The 22,863-nt window shown below is 35.0% G+C and overlaps 3 protein-coding genes across 7 annotated transcripts; 2 read left to right on the top strand and 1 right to left on the bottom strand.

Annotated features, from left to right (window-relative positions):
• The first annotated feature begins 610 nt into the window (after positions 1–610).
• On the top strand, positions 611–7,438 carry LOC120779033 (protein dimmed). Of its 3 annotated transcripts, none has more exons than XM_040111159.1 (5): positions 611–925; positions 3,336–3,514; positions 3,577–3,853; positions 4,126–4,337; positions 6,673–7,438. In XM_040111159.1, the coding sequence occupies exons 1-5, from the start codon at positions 879–881 to the stop codon at positions 6,795–6,797; spliced, it is 840 nt and encodes a 279-aa protein (XP_039967093.1). In that variant the 5' UTR covers positions 611–878; the 3' UTR covers positions 6,798–7,438. The 3 variants fall into 3 exon arrangements, with proteins under 3 accessions (XP_039967093.1, XP_039967101.1, XP_039967110.1); XM_040111167.1 differs by having other exon boundaries at positions 612–925; positions 3,577–3,841; XM_040111176.1 differs by having other exon boundaries at positions 614–925; positions 3,577–3,826.
• A 5,639-nt stretch (positions 7,439–13,077) lies between these two features.
• LOC120775376 (growth hormone-regulated TBC protein 1-A) lies at positions 13,078–19,401 on the bottom strand. Of its 2 annotated transcripts, none has more exons than XM_040105540.1 (7): positions 19,359–19,401; positions 18,022–18,368; positions 15,833–16,020; positions 15,515–15,772; positions 14,608–14,790; positions 14,395–14,507; positions 13,078–14,323 (listed from the first exon to the last, which is right to left on the bottom strand). In XM_040105540.1, exons 2-7 carry the CDS (start codon positions 18,054–18,056, stop codon positions 14,102–14,104), a joined length of 999 nt encoding a protein of 332 aa, XP_039961474.1. In that variant the 5' UTR covers positions 18,057–18,368; positions 19,359–19,401; the 3' UTR covers positions 13,078–14,101. The 2 variants fall into 2 exon arrangements, with proteins under 2 accessions (XP_039961474.1, XP_039961479.1); XM_040105545.1 differs by having other exon boundaries at positions 19,175–19,388.
• A 409-nt stretch (positions 19,402–19,810) lies between these two features.
• LOC120775392 lies at positions 19,811–21,200 on the top strand. 2 transcript variants are annotated; one of them, XM_040105556.1, is made up of 3 exons: positions 19,811–19,889; positions 19,956–20,238; positions 20,296–21,200. In XM_040105556.1, exons 2-3 carry the CDS (start codon positions 20,072–20,074, stop codon positions 20,831–20,833), a joined length of 705 nt encoding a protein of 234 aa, XP_039961490.1. In that variant the 5' UTR covers positions 19,811–19,889; positions 19,956–20,071; the 3' UTR covers positions 20,834–21,200. The 2 variants fall into 2 exon arrangements, with proteins under 2 accessions (XP_039961490.1, XP_039961498.1); XM_040105564.1 differs by lacking the exon at positions 19,811–19,889 and having other exon boundaries at positions 19,956–19,978; positions 20,017–20,238.
• Positions 21,201–22,863: the final 1,663 nt, after the last annotated feature.

Below are 22,863 nucleotides of genomic sequence, written 5' to 3'. Positions count from 1 at the left end.
ATGCAGACAATCCCGCTTCGATTCAGGTCTTTGAGCAAAACATCACTTATGACTTTCGCCAGTTACCAGTCGAAATGCTCGAAAGAGTCATGGAAAATTGGACTCAACGGATGGACCATCTGAGACATAACCGCGGTCAAAATTCGAAAGATATACTCCTCAAAAAATAAATGCTAAAGAATGTTCTTTTGAATGCTAATAAACATTCCCCGTTAAATTTGGAGTTTCCGTGTTTTTTTCTTTAAAAAAGTAGAGAATCTCAAAGTAGATCACCCTTTATTTTGATTTATTAATTTTATTTTTTATATTATTTTTATTATTTATTATATTATTTTTTCATTCCAAATTTCTCAGCTATTTTCTATAAGTGTAGCAGAAAACCCTGCTAAACAAGAGCACCCAGTATCCCGCTTTAGCTCCGCCTCTTTAGTGCATCAAACCACATACTGTTAAGCCTGTGTGTAAGTGTGTAAAAATAGTATGCAACGCCAACACACTGGCATTTATAGCTAAGGGTTGCTCTGCCAGTGTCCCTTTAAAGAGATCAGCTCTTTCAAATGCTGAGATTTCTATTTGATTTCGGTGCGCTGCTTGGAATTCCACAATGTCAAATTGCCGCACTCCAGTTGGACCAATTGGTGTATAAAAGGATTTGTGCTGGCAGGATGTGAATTAATTGTGAAAATTTTCATTGAAGTGCGGTTGGGCAGTGTGCTGCGGTGCTGACAAGAACTAAATTTGATAAGAGCAATTTGCTTATTAATAAGTGATTTGAAGTTCATGTGCAAAACTAAAAATATAAATTTATTATAAGCAAAAAATAAATAATTTGTTATAAACAAATTGAAATTAATAACAATTAAGCAATAAAATAAAAAATGTCAAGAAATCAATTACCCGATTCTTCGTCCTCGCCGCCAATAAGGTTAATAATTGCATAAGTTCTTTGTAAAAAAATATTTAAATATAGTTTATGATAGTTATTGTGGGGAAAAATGTATTGAATACACAAGGGCAACAAAATATTTATAAAAAAACTGTATAATATTTTTCATAAACCAAAACAAATAACAAGACCGGCTATGATCTTATTGGGGTCTCAAGCTGAAAAAACTTATATGCAGATAACTTACCTTCTTCTTCTTCTTAATTGGCGTAGACACCGCTTACGCGATTATAGCCGAGTTAACAACAGCGCGTCAGTCGTTTCTCCTTTTCGCTACGTGGCGCCAATTGGATATTCCAAGCGAAGCCAGGTGCTTCTCCACTTGGTCCTTCCAACGGAGTGGAGGACGAAAACACTCCAGATAACTTACCTTACCGACTTAAAAAAATGTCAGTCTTAATTATGCCATATGGATCAGCGTACATATAGAGTAACGAAATCAGATCGAACGTTTGGTTTCCAAATTTTAGTTAAGTAAATTATAAACTGAGACGTTCAACCACTTAAGCATCGCTGTATCGTCCACACATATGTTTATTTTGATGCAACATTCTATGGATGTTTCTTCTTCTTACTTACTGGCGGTGACACCGCATACGCGGTTATAGCCCAACGCGCCAGTAGTTTCTTCTTCTCGAACTTTGGCGCAAATTCGAGATACCAAGCGAAGCCAGGTCTTTCTCCACCTAATATCGCCAACGGAATGGTGGTCTTCCTCTTGCTTTCACCGGCGGTTACTGAAACTAAAACCTTCATTGCCGGAGTGTTCTGTTCCATCCGGACAACATGACCTAGGCAGAGTAGTCGTTATCTCTTGATTCTCTGAACTTTGTCAATGTCGTCGTATAACTCGTACAACTCATCGTTCCATCGAATGCGGTATTCGACGTGGACAATGCGCAAAGGACCATAAATCTTCCGCAAAAGCTTTATCTCAAAAACTCGTAACGTCGACTCATCAGCTGCACCATATATATAACAGAACGGGAGTAATGAGTGACTTCTAAAGTTTGGTATTTGTTCGTCGAGAGCAGTTAACTTCTCAATTGCCTGCTCAGTCCGAAGTAGCACCTGTTGGCAAGAGATATTTTGCGTTGGATTTTGAGGCTGACATTGTTGATGCTGTTTATACTGGTTCCACGATAGGCGAAGTTATCTATGACTTCGAAGTTATGACTGTCGACAGTGACGTGCGAATGCGACGACTGTTTGTTTGATGGAGATATAACCCATTTACTTCGAATCCCAATCCCATCTGGAGAAAGCCGAACTAACTGCGCGGTTGTAGAATTCAATGATATCAATATCAGCGGCGTATACCAACAGCTGTACACTCTTATAAAAGATTGTACCTGCTCGATTAAGCTCTGCAGCCATAGGATACCAATTCAGACAGACGCATAAAAGCAGCTGCTTTTCGCGCTTTTCCAAGATTTGGCCTTTGATGATCATCTGGTCAGTTGTTGATTTTCCAGGCCTTAAGCCACGTTCATCCCACGGCAGTTCGCGCAGATTGTGGGGTCTCCTTTTTTGTGGAATTGGGCAGAACACGCTTACATATATTTTAATCGTCCGGCATGCTTTCGTCAGCCCATATTCTACAAAGAAGCTGATGCATGTTCCTTAACAGTTCATCGCCGCCGTTTCTAAATAGCTCGGCCGGCAATTCATCGGTCTCCGCCGCTCTGAAGAAATCCATACAAAGAAGGCGACTTCAAACTAAATGACTACAGTTTAGTCTTTCAGGCCGAATTTGTGGGCAAAAGTCTATAACCTTCTAGTAAATAGCTTATGACGACCTGTGGTAATACTCTCACTGCGTTAGATTATAAAAACAGTCAATTACTAGACTCTCTGTAGGTAAATTATAAGCATCTAGGTTTACTTTTATATAGGAATAGAAGAAATGGAATAGGCAAACGAGCTGGCTCGCTCTGAACCAGCTGGAAGAACAATTCCCCAAAGCTGCACTAGACCACTCAAATCCTTTAAGGGTCTTGAAACACTAGCAACACGGATCATGCCTCAAAATTACTTTGGAGTAGTGTTGATGGTAGAGCGACCGATAAGCTTCTACTTCTAGGCAAAAGGGAGCTTAGTAATATTGTAGGGGCTATCACCTTAACATCCCACAGATCGTTTTCAGAATAGACTTTCGTGATTTCGTACCTTTAAAAATTCAACGTTTTCATTTCGCATGGGATTGCTGGAATATTTCAAGATGTTTAACTTATCTTGGATTAGAGGAGGCAAAAAGTTAGTGACCTAAAAACCAGTGACACACCTCCTAGCTTATACTTTAGATTTATTGATTGATAGAAATCGCTTGTTACTTGATATTCAACATATTTAAATATAAACTTTACACCCACTGCCTCTCCTATTACAGCCACCTGTCGTTTCATAATTTCGACGATGACATGATCAACGATTTGCCGTCGTGCGTTTATGCCGGTGCAGCGCATCACGTAACCGCCGCAGCGGGTGGCCTTGGCGGTGGCGGCAGTAGCCTGCGTATGAGCACAAGTAGTCTGCGTCAGATGCAACAACAATACTTACAACATACGGGTACGATGATTGACTAATATTACGTGTGACTTTTTGTCATTCGATGTACATTCCATTTATAGAGAACCTACTGGATTCTTCAACAGGAATGTCGCTTGTCACGGCGAGCTCATCCACGGGCTGTGGCGCTGGTGGCGGTGGTGGTAGTTCATCCATGCATTGCAATAGTCCGAATGCGAGCAGCAGCAGTGTGGGTTATGGCAATGCCGGGACGGTGAATGCAGCGGCTGCCGCAGCTGCTGCAGCGGGCTCGACTCCTTACAAGCTGCAGCGGCAACAGGCGAACGTGCGCGAGAGGAAACGCATCCAGAGGTCGGCACCAACTGGGTACACTAAATGGTCTATTTTCTTTTTTTACTCCAAAAATTCAATCAAGTTAGACATACTTACATCTATATAACAGACCTATACCACCGATCAGTAGATTAAACTTGAAAAAAAATATACTTTTTTGCACACATTAAGTTTTAGTTGAACTTTTTAGTGTTATTTCTACATAAACGCTTTATTCTCACGTTTTACTAAATTTCAAAACTTTTTCTTCTTATTTCATCCTCGAAATATCTGTTTTTTGGCTGCGCTTCCTTCCATTCGTTGCTTGACTTCTGCAGTAGCATCAATTCAGCCTTCGATGAGCTGCGTGTTCATGTTCCCACCTTTCCTTATGAGAAGCGTTTAAGCAAAATCGACACTCTACGCTTGGCCATCGCCTATATTTCATTGCTGCGTGAGGTTCTTCAGACCGACTACGATCCACTCACCTATGTGGAGAAATGCTTGCGTGGCGAGATTAAGGCAGATCGTGCCAACTGGAACACAAGTGGTGAGTTTTAATAAAAATTTGTTTATTATATTTTTGTTTTTTAACAGATGAAAGTTTGGGCTTCGGTGTATAAGTGTCTGTTATAGTTCTGTGACAGGCTGCGTGGTACTACTTGTTAATTTTAAGCTAAAGTTTAATAACTAGTAAAAAAGTAGAACTGAGCAAATCTAACTTTATAAGTCGTTAAATCCTCTATAGACCTCAAGCTGGATAACGAATCAAGAGCTCTATTGCACATGTACTTCAGCTAAGGAAGTCACTGTCCGGTTAAGTCGGACAAATAACGAATTTATTGGCTGGGTCTCATAAATCTGATATGATCGCAGAGTGATCGCGTGATTTTTTAACGCAGCCATGATCTAAAACTTATTTGTGGATTTTCACATTTTGATGTAGTACTAGTTGAAATATTCATTTTAAATTTTTCGCCGAACTCCGGCTCATGTAGCCAATACAAATTTGCACAGGCGTTTAATTCCCACATTTCCACTCCCGTCAGTTCGGTGGGATGTCCGAAGGTATGCGCTTGTTTCCACCTCATCTTCTGTCCATACAGAAGGCGTCCGGTATGATCCCCAACCTTACAGCATAAACGCCAATAAGACAAGGGCCTGTTAAAACCACAACAACTAGTGAGGAGCTAGCCTTACTGAGGCCAAAGGGATCACTAGATTTCCTACGATCGATTTCGGTAGAACACAAGAGGATACGGGAGCACCGACTCGTTCCCTTTCTACCGATAGCGGTTCTAAGGTGCATTTTCTTGCTAGCACATCAGCTTTGCAATTTTCTCCGATTCCGCTATGGCCCCACACGCATGCCAGTCTTATCACAAAGCTACTCTATGCTATTAGTGATAGTGAAATTAGGCACTCCTCAATTAACCCTGACCGCACTGTAAATGAGTTCAAGGCTATTACTCATCACCGCTGTGCTATCTGACGGAATGGTCACTTCTCTGATGGAGGTTGCACTCCGGAGCAGCAGATCTACTGCTACTTTAACGGCTGCAACCTCAGCTTGAAAGACATTGCAATAGCCAGGAAGTCTAAAAATGGAGTTGATAGAGACCCCTCCATCAATGCGTAAAGAAGCTCACTGACTCTCTTCTCCAATGGCTTCTTCCGAACCACAACTCTCTCGTCGGTATATGGGCATAGAACGAGCCGTCAGAGTTCGTTTTGACTACTCCATGATCCAAGTGATTCGGTATGAAGTCAAAATGTGTGAGGATATCCGAATGTTCACATACGTGTTCTTTTAAGAACCTAGATTCTCTGAATCTGATTGCAACTTTCGCAGCCATACACCTTCCGCCGATGTCCACGGGCACTATGTGCAAGATGACGTTAAGTGACATGGTTGGAATAGACCTTAGTGCACCACACATGCTGATGAGCGTTGAACACTCTCTAGTTTATTTGCGAGTGCAGTCTTTTCGAAAGCCCTCCATCACATAAAGACTTCAGAACATAATGGGCTTTACTATGCTGTCGTAGAGCCCGAGTACCGCTTTCGGTGCGAGACCGCACCTTTTGCCAACGGCTCCTCTACAGTATAAGCCAATCGATATTTTTTTTGTCCTCTTCTCGGTATTCGGCTTCCATGAAGGCTTCCTATTCAAGACGAGCCCTAGATATTACACTGTATCCGCCGGTTGCAAACGGATGTCTTCCATATGCGGCAGCGGTGCCACTGGGATCTTATATCTTCTAGCAAATAAAAACATCTCAGTTTTACTTGGGTTGATGGTGAGACCAATTCCGACCGCCCAATTTGTCACGACGATGAGATTCCGCTGCATCAACACGTACACGGTGCTCAGGAACCTTCCTTTGATTATAAGTGCTACATCGTCTGCATAGGCAATTACCCGGCAGCAACGAATTTTTTTAAGCAGGTCGTTAACGACCAGGATCCATAGAAGAGGACAGAGAGCTCCACCTTGTGGGGTTCCAGTACTCACATTTCGCCGAACGCATGCGTTGCTCCATTCCGTTTCACTCACTCTGTCGCACAGAAGTTCTTGAAAGCTCTCTCAATACCAAGGAAGGCCCCACCAGCGAAATTCTTAACCATGTTGCGCTCCTGACAGATGGATTTATTAACTCATAGATATTGAAAACTGAAGACAGAGCCATCGGTGAGCAATCTTTTATATGACCTTTAAGTTTGGGAATTGCATTTCTTACTTCTTATTCGCTTGTGCTTTCGGGTTAACCACCGACTTCGAAAGCTTATTTAATGTTCTGTCTATAAATAAAGCATTCAAGGAATATATTTGTAATCAGTATTACATTCACTCTGTTCTCATTGCACACATTTCTTTTCACAGATCTGACGGCACGGCTTTCTTGGATCAACTGGGAAAATCTGGGCGTACATCCAGGCCGCCGAACTCTACTTACCACACTGGCATTATCCTCGGAACCAATGTGCGGTGCACATTGTGGTCCATAGACAAACGACTTCGAGGACTAGTTTCTAGGAGTTTAGAAGCATATCTTTTAATTTTGTTGTGATACTACTTTAGTGCAACTGTCTTCCTTTTTCTGAATTAATTTAAGCTTAAATTAAGAAAAAATATAACAATTTAGTATTATTTGTAAAATTTAAGTATTTATTCCCCTGCCAAAGCAAATAAAATATATTTGAACTGAGTTAACTATTTATGATGGCAGTTCTACCGTGATTAACTAGTTTGATTGATAAAGGGCTTGAATAGAACTGTGAATTTTTGACCGTATGAAAGTTTCTTGGAGTTCGTCGAAAATTATGGTATCCTTCAGGAAACATATTTAGAATAAAAACCTGGAGAGTTCTGAAAGTGTAGGTTTAACACATGATGAATTCGCAATGCATACTTAGAGTCACTTATTGGAGCGTCAACACAACCAACTGTCTTGATAAAAACCTCCGAAAACTCACCGATCCAAACAGATCCAAGCAGGGTTAGTTTGCCGAAATAACAGCCCTTGGCCGTTTAAAATCCGGGCCAACTCCGGTAACATAGAAGCGGCTGTCTTGGGAATTGTACTAATTACGAGCTGGATGAAGGAATACAGACTGGTTGTTAACATTACAGTCAATAGCGCTCAAATTCCGACTGTCAATAATCTTAAGATTTTAGGTAAAAGATTTGATAGTTTGTGCACCTTCATTCCTCATACAACTGCTATAACTCCAAAAGTACAAAGCCACAACAAAATCCTCAAGTCGGTAGCTGGCTGTTACTGCGGAAAAGACAAAGAAGTGTTGTTGTTGACATACAAGGCCAGCTGGTCCTAAACTACGCCAAACCGATATGTTATTCTGGATGTGGTGAAACACAGGCGAACTGCTTCAGATGTGTCAGAACACAGCACGCCGGACTATCACGGAATGCCGTTTGATGTCTCCGGTCGAACACTTTCACGGCCCATATGCTTCCGGTTAACAAGCATAACGAACTTCTTTCCAAGGAGTTTCTGCTGAGACTTTTACTCATAAACCATCCTTGAAGTCTTATACTGGCAGCAGAGCCACCTCCCCATAACATCTAGACCTCCTTCTTTGAGTACTTCGAGGACATCGATTAGTACGCCCGACCGGATTTTGGACGCAACTCATCTCAGGCACGCACTAGCCGCCATTCACTATGAACATCTTTACCAACGCTCACTCAGTGGATAGCGTATTTGGAGTCAAACCACCACCCATTGCAGATGAAGAGCTCGAGTTGCCACGAGAGTCTAAAGCGATTCTTACGCAGCTTCGTTCTGGATACAGTTGAAAGATAAACTCTTACTTATCGAGAATCGACACCGATTTGCATGAATAAACGAACTTTTCTAACACCTTTCTCTTTATGATTCGACCCTGTCAAAACAGCTCTTTTCCTGGGCCTGCCGTCAGCTGACTTCGATGACAACCAACTTGAACCTTACTTTCCAAGCGAGGATTAGATAACCGCTGCAACAGCAACAAAAACAACATAAAAATCTCTTAGTCGTATGTGAACCTTTGCATTTATGTCGGATCCATATATATTCTGTATTTAAGCAAGGAATCGAATGTAAATAGAGTTTAAGCACTTTCGGATATGACGGGTGATCCAAATAGGGGTACTTTTTTCAATCGAATTTTTGACAGATGACGCGTAAGTCATGTCAAGCTATCATTTTATTTTTGTTCAATATTGTTTGGCATTTCATCATGGAAATCGTTCAACTTTATTACGAAAATCTTCTGTAAATAATTTTTTGAAGAATGGAGTCATGTGTAGAAGTTCACGCAAATGAGGAGAGCTCACGACTTCCGGTCTTTGCATTCACTATAGCCTGGGTAACCAAAAAACATTCGTTTGAAGGCGAGGTAAAGTAAGAAGGCATACCTTCCCAGGGTTGTGTGGGTGGGTTTGGGACCCACCACGTAAAAAACCCTACCAATGAAAACAAAACAACAGCCTCTGATAAGTGACCTCTCTTTTGATGACGACACCTGCAAATGTGTTAAGGAATATGATTTGAAGCCATACACCTGGAATGTCCGATCCGGTCCTTTAATTGGGAAGATGCCGCTGGCCAGCTGGTTGATATCCTCATTAGAGTAAAGGCTGACATCAACGCTAGACGAGGTGAGTAAGGCTTTGCGGCATTTACTACAATGTCCGTATAAAAGATGGCAAATTTGGTGTGGGATTCGTGGTGGGCGAAAGACTCCGTCACCCAGTACTAGCATTAACCCCGGTGGATGAACGGTGGATGAAGAGGACGATGTGAATGTTAAAATCGTGCTTGGCGACTTTAACGGCAGGATGGGCCTAACATGGACTCGGTCCACTATCTTGTTGCAGCCAAACGAAACCATTGGTTTTTAGAAAATCCAAAAGAACAGCCGGTAGGGAAGGGAGTGCTGTGTCGCATTGGAAAGAAAACAGACTGCCTACCTCGCCAAGTTACAATCGACCACAACACGTGCGGTACGGGATAGATACCAAGAGCTGACGAGGGAAGCAAGACGTATTTGCAGACGGAAAAATAGAGAGGCCGAAATTAGACTCAACGGATGGACCTTCTGAGACATAACCCCGACCAACATATGAAAGAGATAATCTTCAAATAACAAAGTAAAGTATTAGACAATTCTACATAAAAATAAAATAAAATAAATTACAAGAAAAATAATTGAAATTCCTGCTTTATATATAAATATTTTTGTCCAAGCATTTGTGTTTTAAAAAATAATTTAAAAGTTGTTTTTTTTTTTTACTTCATCCAAATATTAGTGTATTTTATTCACTTCAACTTGTATGTATAAATATATTTAACAAAACAATTGTGTATGTGTGTGTGTATTAAAACCTGTTTTCGTTTTGATTTGTTCGTTGAGAATTGAGTATGTATGCGTTTTCTGTGTGTAAAATATTCTATCAAAACTATTGCATGTATTATTTTTTTCAGTGTATATGTGAGGAAGCGCTGCTAAAAACACTAATTTTTTAAACACACATTTACACATTTATTGCTATTATTTTTATTGTTGTTCCTTTTTAATATATTTTTGAACATTTGTTGTTTTATGCCTTTGCTCTTCGATCTAACATAAATTTGGCTTTCTTAATACAAATCTTACTACTTGTACTATTCTATAGTGAATGCAAATCTTTTTATCAAGGTTTAAATATTTTTAAAAATTTTCTTCGATTTTTATTTTAGAAAATCCAAATAATTTGTTTGCGAAAATTACACTATTGTAGGTTATGTAGCACAAAGTAAATTAAATAAATAACAAAAAGGGAATTATTAAATATTTATTATTTTAGAACTTTTTGATAAAATTTTCATAATTGTTGATTTTAGAATTTTAGAAAAATTTACTCAAAAAGAAAATGTATTTAAGTAACAAATTTAAAAAAATGTTAACTATGCAATGAGTGCATTACACAGTAAATAAATAAGTTTAAAATTATAAAAAATATGTAAACAAAAATTAACAAATTTTATTCAAACTTAAATATTTTTTACATTACAAAATTATCCAAAAAAAATTTTCTATTAAAGAATTTCCAAAAAAAATTTGTTTCCTATTAAAAATTTCCAAAAAAAATTTGTTTATATTAGAAAACAAAAACTAACAAATTTTATTCCAACATCAATATTTTTTTACATTAAAAAATATCAAAACATTTTTTTTCTATTAAAGAATTCCAAAAAAAAAATTTTACATTGAAAAAGAAAATGTTCTTTAAAAAATTTCAAACAAAAAATATTTTTTTACATTAAAAAATTTCAAACAAAAAATATTTTTTTACATTAAAAAATTTCCAAAAAAAATTTTACATTAAAAAACTAAAATTAACAAATTTTGTTGCAACATAAATATTTTTTTGCATTAAAAAGTTAAAAAAAAAAAAAACAAAAATTTGGAAGAGTTTTGCTCCTCCTTTCGCAATATATTCAGCAATTTCATTTTAATTATTTATGTTAATTACTTTTATATTGAAAATTATATATTAATTACATATGTATGTATACTGAAATAATTCAAAATTTACAAGTACTACCTCCAATACTGCATACTTTTAGGCTTAGGAGCCATAATTTTGCTTCGAATACTTGCCACAAAGCGAACTAGGAGTAAATTGTCTCGCCACAACTATTAATAACAGCGAGTGATAGTTACAAAATTATTAGAACTGGAAAAAATAGCAGTAAAAAATTCGAAGGTTATTTTTCTTTCTCACCTTAAACAAAATATTTCCAATTTTTTCTTCTTACAACTCTGGGCTGGCATACTCGTTTAAAAGTATCTCTGTAATATTTAGTTAATGACTCAGCTTGAGTATAATTATTTATAATTATCTTTTTAACCAGGGTAACAAATTTAAAAAAAAAAAATTTTGTTTGAAAATTAGATTTGAGGGACTAATGCCGCTAAAAATTTAATTTTAAATTTTTTAACCGAATTAGATTTGCAATTTTTAAATACAATGTTGACATTAAAATAAATTTTTAAATTTTTCTTATGCAAATATCTTGATTTAAGAAATAAATTTTCATAATTTAAAAAATAAATTTTGAAAATATAAAAAAATTTATTTCAAAAATTTTAATTAAAGTATCAGAGTTACCAGCACGTTAGTTTGAAAAACCAGTGGATCCTGAAGTTAAAATATTTATTTTCAATTCTTAGTGCCAATTTTTCGATAAAAAAATTTCAAATTTTTTTTTAATCTTGGAAACAGAAAAAATTTATATTTTTTTAAACTAAAAGCTGGCTTGAGAAAATTAAAAAAGGAAAGAAGCAATTAATAATTAAAAGAAATTTTTAGGTAAACGAGTTTTTTAATATTTTTTTTTTTTAATCACAAACATCTTAGAAATTTTTTCGTTAAAAGCTGGCATGAAAAGGTTTAAAAAAGCAAAGATTGGCATATTCTTACTATAATTAAAAGCGATTAAATGTAAATAAGGCAAAAAGGGCTAAACTATTTTCATATCATCTTAAAAATAAGCTTTCTTTTACGAAAGATAACCAAAATGGTATGTAAACAAATTGTGAAAAAACATGAATTTTAAAAAATACTATTTCTTTAATTTGACTATAAGCTTTAATTAAACTTTCTTGTTTTTCACTCTGCTATTTGGATTAAAAATTTATTTTTAATTTTATATTTTTTGCGATATTTGGTATTAAAAAAATTGTTTGGTGTAAAAAATAAACAAAAATTTAATTCTAAGTTTTAAATTAAAATATATTTTCGTTTTATTTTTTAAGCTTAGGATTAAACTTTTTTATTTTTTACACCAATATCTGGGATAATAAATTTATTTTTAATTTTTATTTACCTATTTTGCGATTTTTGAGATTAAAACAATTTTTTTTCAATTAGGTATTTGGAATTAAAAATTGAAAAACTACTTTTTAATTATTATTTTCAGGATTACATAATAAAAAAGAGTTATTTCAATGTTTCAATTTTTTAACGCATTGTTTTTTCTATTTCAAAGATGTTTGGGATTAAACTTTTTTTATTGTTTACACCGATATCTGGGATAATAACTTTATTTTTAATATTCATTTATATGTTTTCGCGATTTTTGGCATTTAAATTTTATTCTTCAAATAAAAATTACTTTTTAATTATTATTTTCTGTATAACATACTAAAACAGTTATTTAAATGCCAATTAAATTTTTAATGCATTGTTTGAGACCCAGTCTTCAACAAATAATATTGCTAACAAATTATTTAAATTTTATATTAAACAAGTCGAAAATTTTTTGCAGGTTCAAGAATAATGGAATACCTAACTGAGTGAAACTGTCACATTTATTGTAAATAAAGCCATTCCTAACCTTCTTTCAAAACAACAATTAATAGAAAAAATTAATTTGTAGTTTTAAAAACGAACGTAATGTGCGCAAACTTAAAAAATAAAAAGTAATCTCGATTTTTTTCCAAATTAGTTAACCAAACGGCATTATGTCGAATCTAATCAGCTGCTAATTCCTTACTAGTATTCCAATTAGAAATTACGGCGCCTCCAAACCTAACCTAACCTCCAAACGCATACAAGATAGTTGCTGCCAGTGCAAAATAATAATTTGAGCCACTAAAATACATGTTTCCAATTATAAATTTTGCCTGCTCTGAACCCAACCTAACCACCAAGTTTGGGATGCATTCAAGTCAGCTGATTGCAGCACACGTGAACCACTAAAATACATTTTTAATAATTTTTTTCTTTCAAAACAGCTTAAAATTGACTTTTGCTCTTTAGCTTTGTGGGCGCGAACAAAAGCAGTTATTATTGAATACATTTTACTAACGAGTATCGCTTTTATTCAGCTTTAAAACACAACTATATTGATGCATAAAAATGATAGCATGAATGAAAGCCATTGTAGAGTAACTTTTTGGCTAATTAAGACTAATACAAGCATGAGAAATAATGCAACATGTGAGCAAGAAACTTAATCATTAATTAATAACGCTATAAAATATATGAAAACAGCAATTGTGGCAACTCAAGGCCCGACGCAAGCACACTAACACTGATTAACAGCACACGCACACATATAAACTTAACACAAGCATATATATTATATACATACATATAAATAGAATAAATAGCATAATTTACACTTTACTATAATTATAGTACACTAAATACTAAAAATGTGTATATGTATATATATATTTGTAACTTAAATTCTGTTTCTTCTATATAAGCTAGTATTATTTTGGTAGTTTGGTTGCATATTATGTCTTAATATCGATTTACAGCTACATAATTCGTTCTAACATGATTAGTTTTCGTATTATTAGTTTTCATATTGAAAGCAATTCCCCAACTTTGTGGCCTCTAGGCAATTTTCCTACTGATTTGCATCTTTACTAACTGTTTTGAACACTTAATATTGCTAAACATTTAAGTCTGTCGTATCTATTGAAGTTCCACTATTATTTGTACGCAATATGCTCTACGCTCATATGTATGTAGTTGTGTATGTGTATGTGTGTACACATTTAGGTAGTTGTGTTATTTGTTTAGTAAGTGCAGCATGACCTGTAGGTGACGCAGGCAGTAAGGTATGTATGTTTCAAAATTGCAAACACCTTCTTCCTTCTTTCCACGCATGCATGCGGCACGTGTGTTTTAAGTAAGTTGAGCCGCAAGTACAACACAGTCTCTCTAGCTATACAAATTTGGCGGTAAATACACTACATAAAAATGCAGTTTGGTTTCTATGCATGTATCTATTTTTGTTACTGTTGCTTTAGGTATTATTGCGTCCTACGCACACTTTGCGTAGTGCCTCTAGTTCGCTACGTTTCAAACGTATCTTAAACATGGCTTCTATAAAACTATGGCAGTCGGTGACGATGTCACCCTGCATCATCTTTTCTCGAAATAAATTCGCTAATGCTGCGATGTCATCACAGCCGAGTATTGCTGTTTTATGTGTGAGGAATAATGCTAATGCGACGCGGAAGACAATCTGCGGGCAGAAGAGTTACAAATTTCATTAATTTGTGGCATGTTGTGTTATGAAATATGCTTTTAAGGTACCTTATAGCCCTCCGCGAAGACACAATCCCAAATGCGCAGCACAGTTTCCACAGGAAGCACTTCAGCGAAAATGCAAATGAACCATTTGCTCGCTATCACAGTATACGGTAAGCCTGTATGAAAATTTTGAAATTAATTTTTTTGGTGCAAAAGTATTACACTTTGCTACACGAATTGTAGCCACAAAAATTATATAAAATAATCATTCCTTACCTAAATTTTCTATATGCCGATTGACTTGTGGCGCTCTTCTCATAATCATCTCTTTGAATACTGCCAAATCGCGTAGTAGATTAGCCATATTTTTTGTATGATATTGTGGCACAATACTCTCGACAATATGCTTTAGTAGCCAAAATGATTTCTCTTCATCGTCGGTGACTATTAGGAGTAATCCTAAAGGAAGAGTAAAAAATTAATATTAAAAAATTCAAAATATATTATAATCATTCAACAAATGATGATAGCATATGAATATAAAATTTTGGTATTGTAAGAATTTGAGTAAAAGAGGTCTATTAGTGTTATTGTAAGATCGAAAAAAAAAAATTTTAAATATTTCTTCTGTCTGTAATCCACCAGTTTTTGAGATATTGAACTGAAATTTTGTACATTTTTATTTCTACCTAAGAAGCCGCTCATTTATCGGAATAACCGATATCGGACCACAATAGCATATGCCTGCCATACAAACTGAAGAATCGGAATTAAGTGCTTGTATGGAAAACTTTTTTATTTGAAGTCATATCTTCATAATATTCGACATGAGTTATTGCCTAAAACAATAATCAAATCTCCCAAGAAATTGTTTAGATCGGACCACTATAGCATATAGCTGTCATACAAACTGAGTGACCAAAATTCAGTCGTTGTATCAAAAACTATTGTATTTGACGAGATAACTGCATGAAATTTGGCCTGAATTGTTGTCCAAAGCAACTACTTAATCTCCGAAAAAATTATACAGATCGGATCACTAAAACATATAGCTACCATACAAACTGCACGAACAAAATTAATTTCGAAAAACGTTTTTTATTTGTGAAGAGTTTTAACCGAAGTTAATGTTTTTTGTTGCTTTTGTTGTTTTTTTTTATAAATTTCCTCACATTTGCCGTACCTGCGATATAATTCAATCCCTGACAGTAGCCCACTTCGCGGTTATGGTGCGCATACGCCACCAATATATTGAAGAGACGCTCTTTTTTCGTATCGAAGTGTATATTGTCGGGAAATGTACGAGGTAGATCAATTGTTATGGAATCGCAGATTTCCTTCTCGTAATGTGCACCCAGCAAATTGCGATATAATGTGGGTGAGCGTTGTTGTAGTTTAGCAGCGCCGGAAATTTTCATCCAAACATCAGCACGAAATGGACCTGCGGGAGATGGATTTCTTTAATAAAAAATAAATAAAATTCAATTGAAGACGACAGTACCTGGTATGCCCTTACGTATATAGCGTTTTAATTTGCTATCAATTGTGGTGAGATCAGCGTTGCGTTGCAGGATAGCTTCCCATTTCATGCGACGCTTGGTGAGCGTCTTCAGGTAACCGGACATGAATTGCTCATAATTGCGATAATCGAAATTATCCGAGCGTTTAAAGCCATATTCGTCAACATCGCTGCGGTAAGTAAACAAATAAACTTTTTTTTAATATTACGTAGAAAAGCAAATATTTTAGTTAAAATGATAAGCACGATGTTAGTCATTTATGAGATAACATTTTTTGGCTAGTTAGATAAGTAATTACTAAACTAAATGCTGCGAGCCGTAATAAAGATAATTTAATTAAACTATATAGCGGATATAGAATTCGAAAAAACATTTAATAAAATTTTTATTTTAATCTTTTGAAATAATAATGGAATATTTTTGTTTAAAATACAGCATTAAGATAAGTACTGCTTGAAAGAAAAACTACAGTACCGATAAGCTCTCAAATCAATTATTGCTGTTTTAAATCGTTCTTATCATATTTCTCGCGATTGGTTTCTATATTGAATTTTAAGTCTAAATATTTAACAATGCCAGAAACTCTTAACAACAATCGATTGTATGGAGTATAAATTCATTAGTGAATATGTACATACATATGTATGTACACTCGTATAATCAATCAAGACAATTATCAAATCAGGTTAAGAAAAAGAGTTCTTATCAAACTTATCAAGCGGCCAGTGGTAAAACTGGTTGCCAAGAAATGAGAACACACATATTTAAACTTATAAGTATGTGTTCTTGTTACTTAGCTTACACTTAAACACGCCGAGAGGATATAGCAGTAGAGTAATTAGCATAACGAACTCGTCATAGGTGGTAAAAATTATTCATTTTACTGAACTTTGTTAAAATATAGCTGGCGACTTAGCGCGTGATAAAAATTACAAATTGACTCATAAATGTATACACAATAAAGTTAACGGCATGATTTCCATTTCCGCTTTAACCATAGATTTTTTTAATATACGGATAAAACATTATTTTTTTTTTTATACAATTATTATTTCATACTATTTGTTATTTATTTATTTAAAGGAGGATGAAATGACGGCAAAGAACTGACAGTTGCATTGCGATGACATTTGCATGCGAATTTTTGTTTTTATTGTTAATTGCTACCAATTTAAGTTATTTTGAAGATCACTACGAACTAATACTTTTTATTTGTTTTTATACGCGATTTTCTATTGGATTTTTAAAATCCGATGGATTTTATTTAATTCATAAAATTAGAAAATCCACACACGAATCGCTGCAATTAACATAAATGTCTAACACATTTCCAGGGCATTATTCCCAGTGCTAATTCATTTATTTTTATAATTTACATATAATATTTAAAAACACACATGTGAGATTTAGATACAATCACAGTTGTTTGTAGTAATTCTATTTATGTTTTCCTAGTATATAAAATAAAATGTAAAAAAATCATTTAAAAATCTTTAGCTGTGGAATACATAGCTACATATGTAAGTGGACATACATACATATGTATGTACATACGTGCACAAACTAAAGATTTTCTCGTCACTTTGAACACCTTAATGCAGCTAAAATATTTAGCGCTGCAGTTTGTTAAGGGAAGCACGTGAGGCATTAAATCAAAAATTAAAAAAAGCGAACTATTGGCTTGTTGATGGACAGCTGCGGCTTGGTTAATGTGCTACAGCAAAACTTTGTTCTATGCATGACGTAATGTACACTTAGTAACTACGTACACACAGAGTTACAGACATACATATATTATACTATATACTCAGGCGACACAATTGTTTATCAAGGTGTGGCAGCATAAAGCACTTTTGGAACTATTTACTGAAACTTATTTATATCTACATATGTAAGTATGTGTGTGAACACAAAGTGCTTAATTGGCGCGTGGTTTGGAGGTACTTTACTGTCTAAAAGTAATTTTTTACACATATGTATTTGCATAGTAATGTACCTACATATGTATGCCGTATATGTATATATGAAACATATGTCAGCATACACATACAAACATATGTATGTATTTATAAACTTTCTAAATAATTACCATATATTATAACATATTTAAAGGCATGCGCTTATAAATAAAATATTTTTTTACAAATAATTACAATATGTATTTACTAACCTGAATCTTGAATTGCTACTGGCTGCTAAATCCATAAGGAGAGATATTTGTAATTAGCGCTGCATAGACGTTAAATCCCAACTAGTTTGTCGCAGATAATTTTATCAGTAACTTATAAAATGCAGTAACACCGGCTACACGCTTAAAACTAGCGCGCTGTATCTTTATAATTTTTTTTATATCACTTCTTCACATTTAATATCCACATTAGTTTTTAATGAGCATTAACTTTTTATACTGTATCCACTTCCTGTAACATTTATATTACGAGTTGCTAGCATAATTGCAAAAACTATGCTAATAGCTCGGCGCCAGCGGGTATTCACGTGAAACGGCTAGCACAACATCTACGGAAAGCGTGTGAAAGTATATTTATAATTTTGTTGATATAAAGTATTAAACACACACGCTCTACATTAGAACACCTGTTTTATTTGCTACAAATATATTTATTTAATAAAAAGGCCGGCGGCAATTGATGCTACCACAGGTGTTCACCGTAAGTTTATCGACATTCCCCAATTAAACCAAAAGTAAGAAAATGAACCAGTAATTTAGCTACACATATACCATACATTTGCATTTATACACACATAAATACAAAACATCCGAGTTGAAATGTTATGTGTCCGCAGGTTATTCTTGTGTTCCTAAAGATACACAGTTGATACTAAATGGCTAGTGATGTGAATATGCGCCAATGGTTGTAATTTTTAAGATTTAATTATATTCAAAATGAGCATCTTGCATTTTTGCCTACATATTTATGTCTTGGCAGTTCAACTTTGAGCAGCAAAACAAGTAGAGCAGGTGTGAACCCATTTCCAATTTTTGCTGCTTTGGCGCAATACACTAAATGCTTGATAAGAATATTAAAGATTTTCAATTGAATGCCTCTTAATTCGGTTCTTATCTTTCTTTTGCTTTGTACAGCATTGCAGCTAATAATATCGACGCCTCTATGTTAGATTTCTGGGGGCGTATACTGCCTTGACTTCGTTTATTCCGTGAATTGTTGAATGGTACTTTAATTTGACGAAGGTTATTGTGTCTGCCCCAATACACATAGCAAAAGGTGTCACTATAAACACACACCATGCACTTTTTAATCACATTATTAACAAATCGAAATTATTAGATTTTGTTTCCATACACATTTTTTTACAAGATTTTTAGATATTTATCACATCGCCTTTTTCCAACATTTCAATGAAATTAATATTTACAATCTATCATATTAGTTATTAATGTTGCGTGTCATTTAATGTTGCTCATTTACTACGTATTCCCCCGTGAAATTGTTTATTTTTATAATAATTACTCTTTTTTTCCATCACCTGCTAATAGACACAATCGCGCGCTTCTTTCAACCACCTTTTCGCAGTGAGTATAAAAAAATCTTAAAATTATTTTGTTTTGAACCCACATTACTGCAAAAAATTACGTCAATTTCGGTTGCGGCGAAACAAATGTCAAAGAAAGAGCCCGGTTGTAAGGTGGCCAGCTCTTAACAGACTCGTTGATTACCGCAATTATGCCAAATATTTGTTGGTTGATTTACACCACATTTTTATGAGTATATTATACATATTTATACGTTTGATTTCAATTATTAAATTGAATATTAATTTCATTTATTTTGCTTAATACGAAAACTAATTAGTATTATAATATTTCAATTTCGATCATATGAATATGAATATGTAATTATGGATAACATTTGAACATATTCTATATCACGCTTCTGGACCACCCGTTGGGCCGACAGTACAAGGCCGAAGCGAATTCGAGCAGCTGTTTGCAAACTGTCAAAGCAAGTGTCATTTTTTGTAATCGACAACGAGTCTTATGCAATGTCAAGCAACTAGGTAAAACAAACTTAAAGCGTTTACTTGGTTAATATTTAACTAAAAGTTTTAAAATTTATTTTGTAGGTTGCTGTAAAGGGAGAAGAAGGAGAAGCAGAAACCACCACGTTCGCGTACTACGTTAATTAGAAGCATTTAACGCCAAATTGTGCGTATTAACTTCATAGTCCAATTGGTTGAAGATGTTCCGAAAAGTTTTATTTGCTACACCAGCTACAGCTGTGCTTTTGGCTGCTGTGCCTGTCAAGCAGTCGGAAGTGAAAGCAGCTGAAAATGTGGAGGTAAATACCAATTTCACGTGCAAGCCAAGTGATCTGCCACTTTATCAATCCTTGCATGAACTACACAGGTTTGTTTTGTTTTCTACAATGTGTTTACATATATTAATACATTTCTTATTTGTTAGTACTAAGAAGGAAACGCATCCACCAAAAGACTCGCCAACACGCCAAACTATTGAAAGTGGAATTCGCGTTGTACGCACGGAAATTCAGTCTGGTCTCAATGTGCTTGCTGAGCAGAAGGCACATTTCGACCACTACTATGAAACGGGCAAAGCGCATACCCAATCCACTATCGATTATTTGAATGAGCCGCAGAATATATTACCACGCAGTGGTGCTATCGCAGTCGGTGGTTTGTCGGGCTTTATTTTTGCTGCGCGTGGTGGTTTCATTAAGAAAGTGTTGTACACAACCATAGGAGCTGGCACAGTGGCTTCACTTTGCTACCCTAAACAGGCGGAAGTATTTGCACGAGATGCCCTGGTACAAGCGCGCAAAGGTTATGCCATTGCTTACAATTTTATAAAGGGTGTGAAACCAGGCGATGAAGTAACGCCCGAACCAGTCAGTAAATTCCCCACAAGCATGGAAGACTTGAAATATTTAGCCTTAGATCTGTACGACGAAGCGAAAGAGGCGATATTTGGCAAGAAGCAATAAACAAAACTAGTAGTGGATATAGTAACAAAGAAAGTCAAATAACGAAAGCGAAACTTAGGGATGTAATCGCATTAAATTTATAGTGAATTATGAAGAGTGGAAAATAGTGGGTAATACAATATTTAATATTGTGCTTTAAGTGAGTGCAAAAGCAGCTTTCGACCAATGTTACTATTCACAAAAATAAATCTCTAAACAATTAGAGTTTAGGTAACTTCGCGAAATAATTATGACACTACAATAATTAGCTCCTTTCTAAATAAAACGAAATAATAGCAAATTTCAAATAATGTAATACTTCAATAATTATGCAAATCAATTATCCACTTAGAAGCAAAATAAATGCGAAGCGAAAGACGAATAGCTATTCAAAATATTTCATTTGGAAAATGCAAATTATGGTACGTACTATCTAAGTATGAAAGAAGCCTAAAGGCATCTAAAGCATACAACGTCAGAGCGAAACAGTGCGAAGTTTTTCTTACAAACTAACCGAAAAGAAAAACGGTCAATATGTTTAATTTGGTATTGAGTTAGAATTAAATGCTAAAACAAATTCGAATATGTTTTTGTCCTTAACGGAATTTAGTATTTTGCAATTCAACTCGATTAAGAAATCAAACCTGCTTAGTTGGTATCCGGTTAGATCGCTTATTGTGAATATTGTTTTTATTGTGAATTGTAAAGTTTAACAGATGTTATAATTTTTGCTGCCAGTTTTGTGTTTTCCTGTCTACTTTCATTAAAAGCAGGGGTAAATTCAAAAATTTTAAATAAAATGTTGGGATTTTGAATTAAGCATGAACTTAATTCAAGTAATTTCAAAATGGTTTAATTTTATTGTTATATATGTTTGCAAGTGCTTGTGTCACTCTGACTTGTTGCAAGAAAAGGCGGAAACTGCTTAGGTTTATAAAAAAAAACTTTAGCGCTAACAATATGAATAGTCGGACTTCTACTCCTATTTGTGGCTTGCGGCTAACTAACAAATGGTGAGCAACCTCAGAGCTTCCTCAAAAAGGATGATACATATTTAGAAGCATTCGTCACACGCAGGTTTCCAATTAAGAACGGGCGTCGTTTACAGTTACTGCCGCGGATATACCATACATATATACATATGTATGTCCGCCACTGGGTACTTATATGTCCGGCCTGAGTGGCGTCCTGCACTCAATGCCTCCGGTTAGCATGCAAGTATAATTTAACAAAGAAATCTATATGTATATGAAGTAGTGAGCAGATAAAGAAGAAAAGAGCCGCAAAACAATTCAACAATTGAAGACTATATCCGAAAAATCTAAAAAGCAGGTAAGAGGCCAACAAATGTCACAACAAAAATGTGTTCAATTGTTTTGCGCAGCACTTTTAAAAAAGTGAAATTTACATTTCTATGCGATTGTTAATAGGTCAATGCAGCACCATTCCATAGCTAAATCTGTGTGTACAAAAAATGAAGTGTTTGCTTGTTTATTTTCCTCATTTTCGCACACCTTATTTTCGTTTATTCATTACACTCCATTCCGCCATTCATAAGCATGAAACAGTAGAAAAAAGTGGCCAACAAGCGTGGTGGAGGAAGGTTGTTTTTTATATTTCCAATAGTATGTTACAATATAATAATTGAAAATGCCAATCATCATTTTGATGTGACTGTCGGTAATTTTTTATGCTTTAATTTTAACAGGGTGTGTATGCACACTGACTGAAAATATCTTTCAACGAATAACTTGTGATTAATTATTAGATAAAAATTCTTGTTTTTATTTTTGTTTTGGTGGCTGTAAGGACGGTTTAAATTTCTTTCTCACTAATGCACCATACAAGGATCGTCATCCTTTCTATCATGCATTTTTTCTTTCCTCAGGGCGAGCTTTTGCATTACTTCAGAACAAATGTTCCAAGATGGACCTATTACAGGTCAGTTTCTACTCTCTCGGCATTCAAGGATGCCTATCATCAAGCTATTTGGCTTATCTTCTATAAGCTCGAATTCTTCGAGGCCAGAAATTCTGCGCCCATGTTCCGTT

Source organism: Bactrocera tryoni, chromosome 1 (genome assembly GCF_016617805.1).
Source record: "Bactrocera tryoni isolate S06 chromosome 1, CSIRO_BtryS06_freeze2, whole genome shotgun sequence".
Classification (NCBI taxonomy): Eukaryota; Metazoa; Arthropoda; class Insecta; order Diptera; family Tephritidae; genus Bactrocera; species Bactrocera tryoni.
The sequence above is the reverse complement of the archived record's forward strand: the minus strand, read 5'-3'. Positions and strand labels throughout refer to the sequence as shown.

Excerpts from the sequence above, each read along its gene's own strand:
- LOC120779033 (XM_040111159.1), top strand. The coding sequence starts at position 879 with ATGTCAAGAAATCAATTACCCGATTCTTCGTCCTCGCCGCCAATAAG. Across the intron at positions 3,854-4,125 it reads CCAACTGGGTACACTAAATG|TAGCATCAATTCAGCCTTCG; the intron begins GTCTATTTTCTT and ends TGACTTCTGCAG. Across the intron at positions 4,338-6,672 it reads TGCCAACTGGAACACAAGTG|ATCTGACGGCACGGCTTTCT; the intron begins GTGAGTTTTAAT and ends TTCTTTTCACAG.
- LOC120775376 (XM_040105540.1), bottom strand. The coding sequence starts at position 18,056 with ATGGATTTAGCAGCCAGTAGCAATTCAAGATTCAG. Across the intron at positions 14,508-14,607 it reads TCGGCATATAGAAAATTTAG|GCTTACCGTATACTGTGATA; the intron begins GTAAGGAATGAT and ends ATTTTCATACAG. Across the intron at positions 14,324-14,394 it reads TCTTCGCGGAGGGCTATAAG|ATTGTCTTCCGCGTCGCATT; the intron begins GTACCTTAAAAG and ends TTCTGCCCGCAG.
- LOC120775392 (XM_040105556.1), top strand. The coding sequence starts at position 20,072 with ATGTTCCGAAAAGTTTTATTTGCTACACCAGCTACAGCTGTGCTTTTG. Across the intron at positions 20,239-20,295 it reads TCCTTGCATGAACTACACAG|TACTAAGAAGGAAACGCATC; the intron begins GTTTGTTTTGTT and ends CTTATTTGTTAG.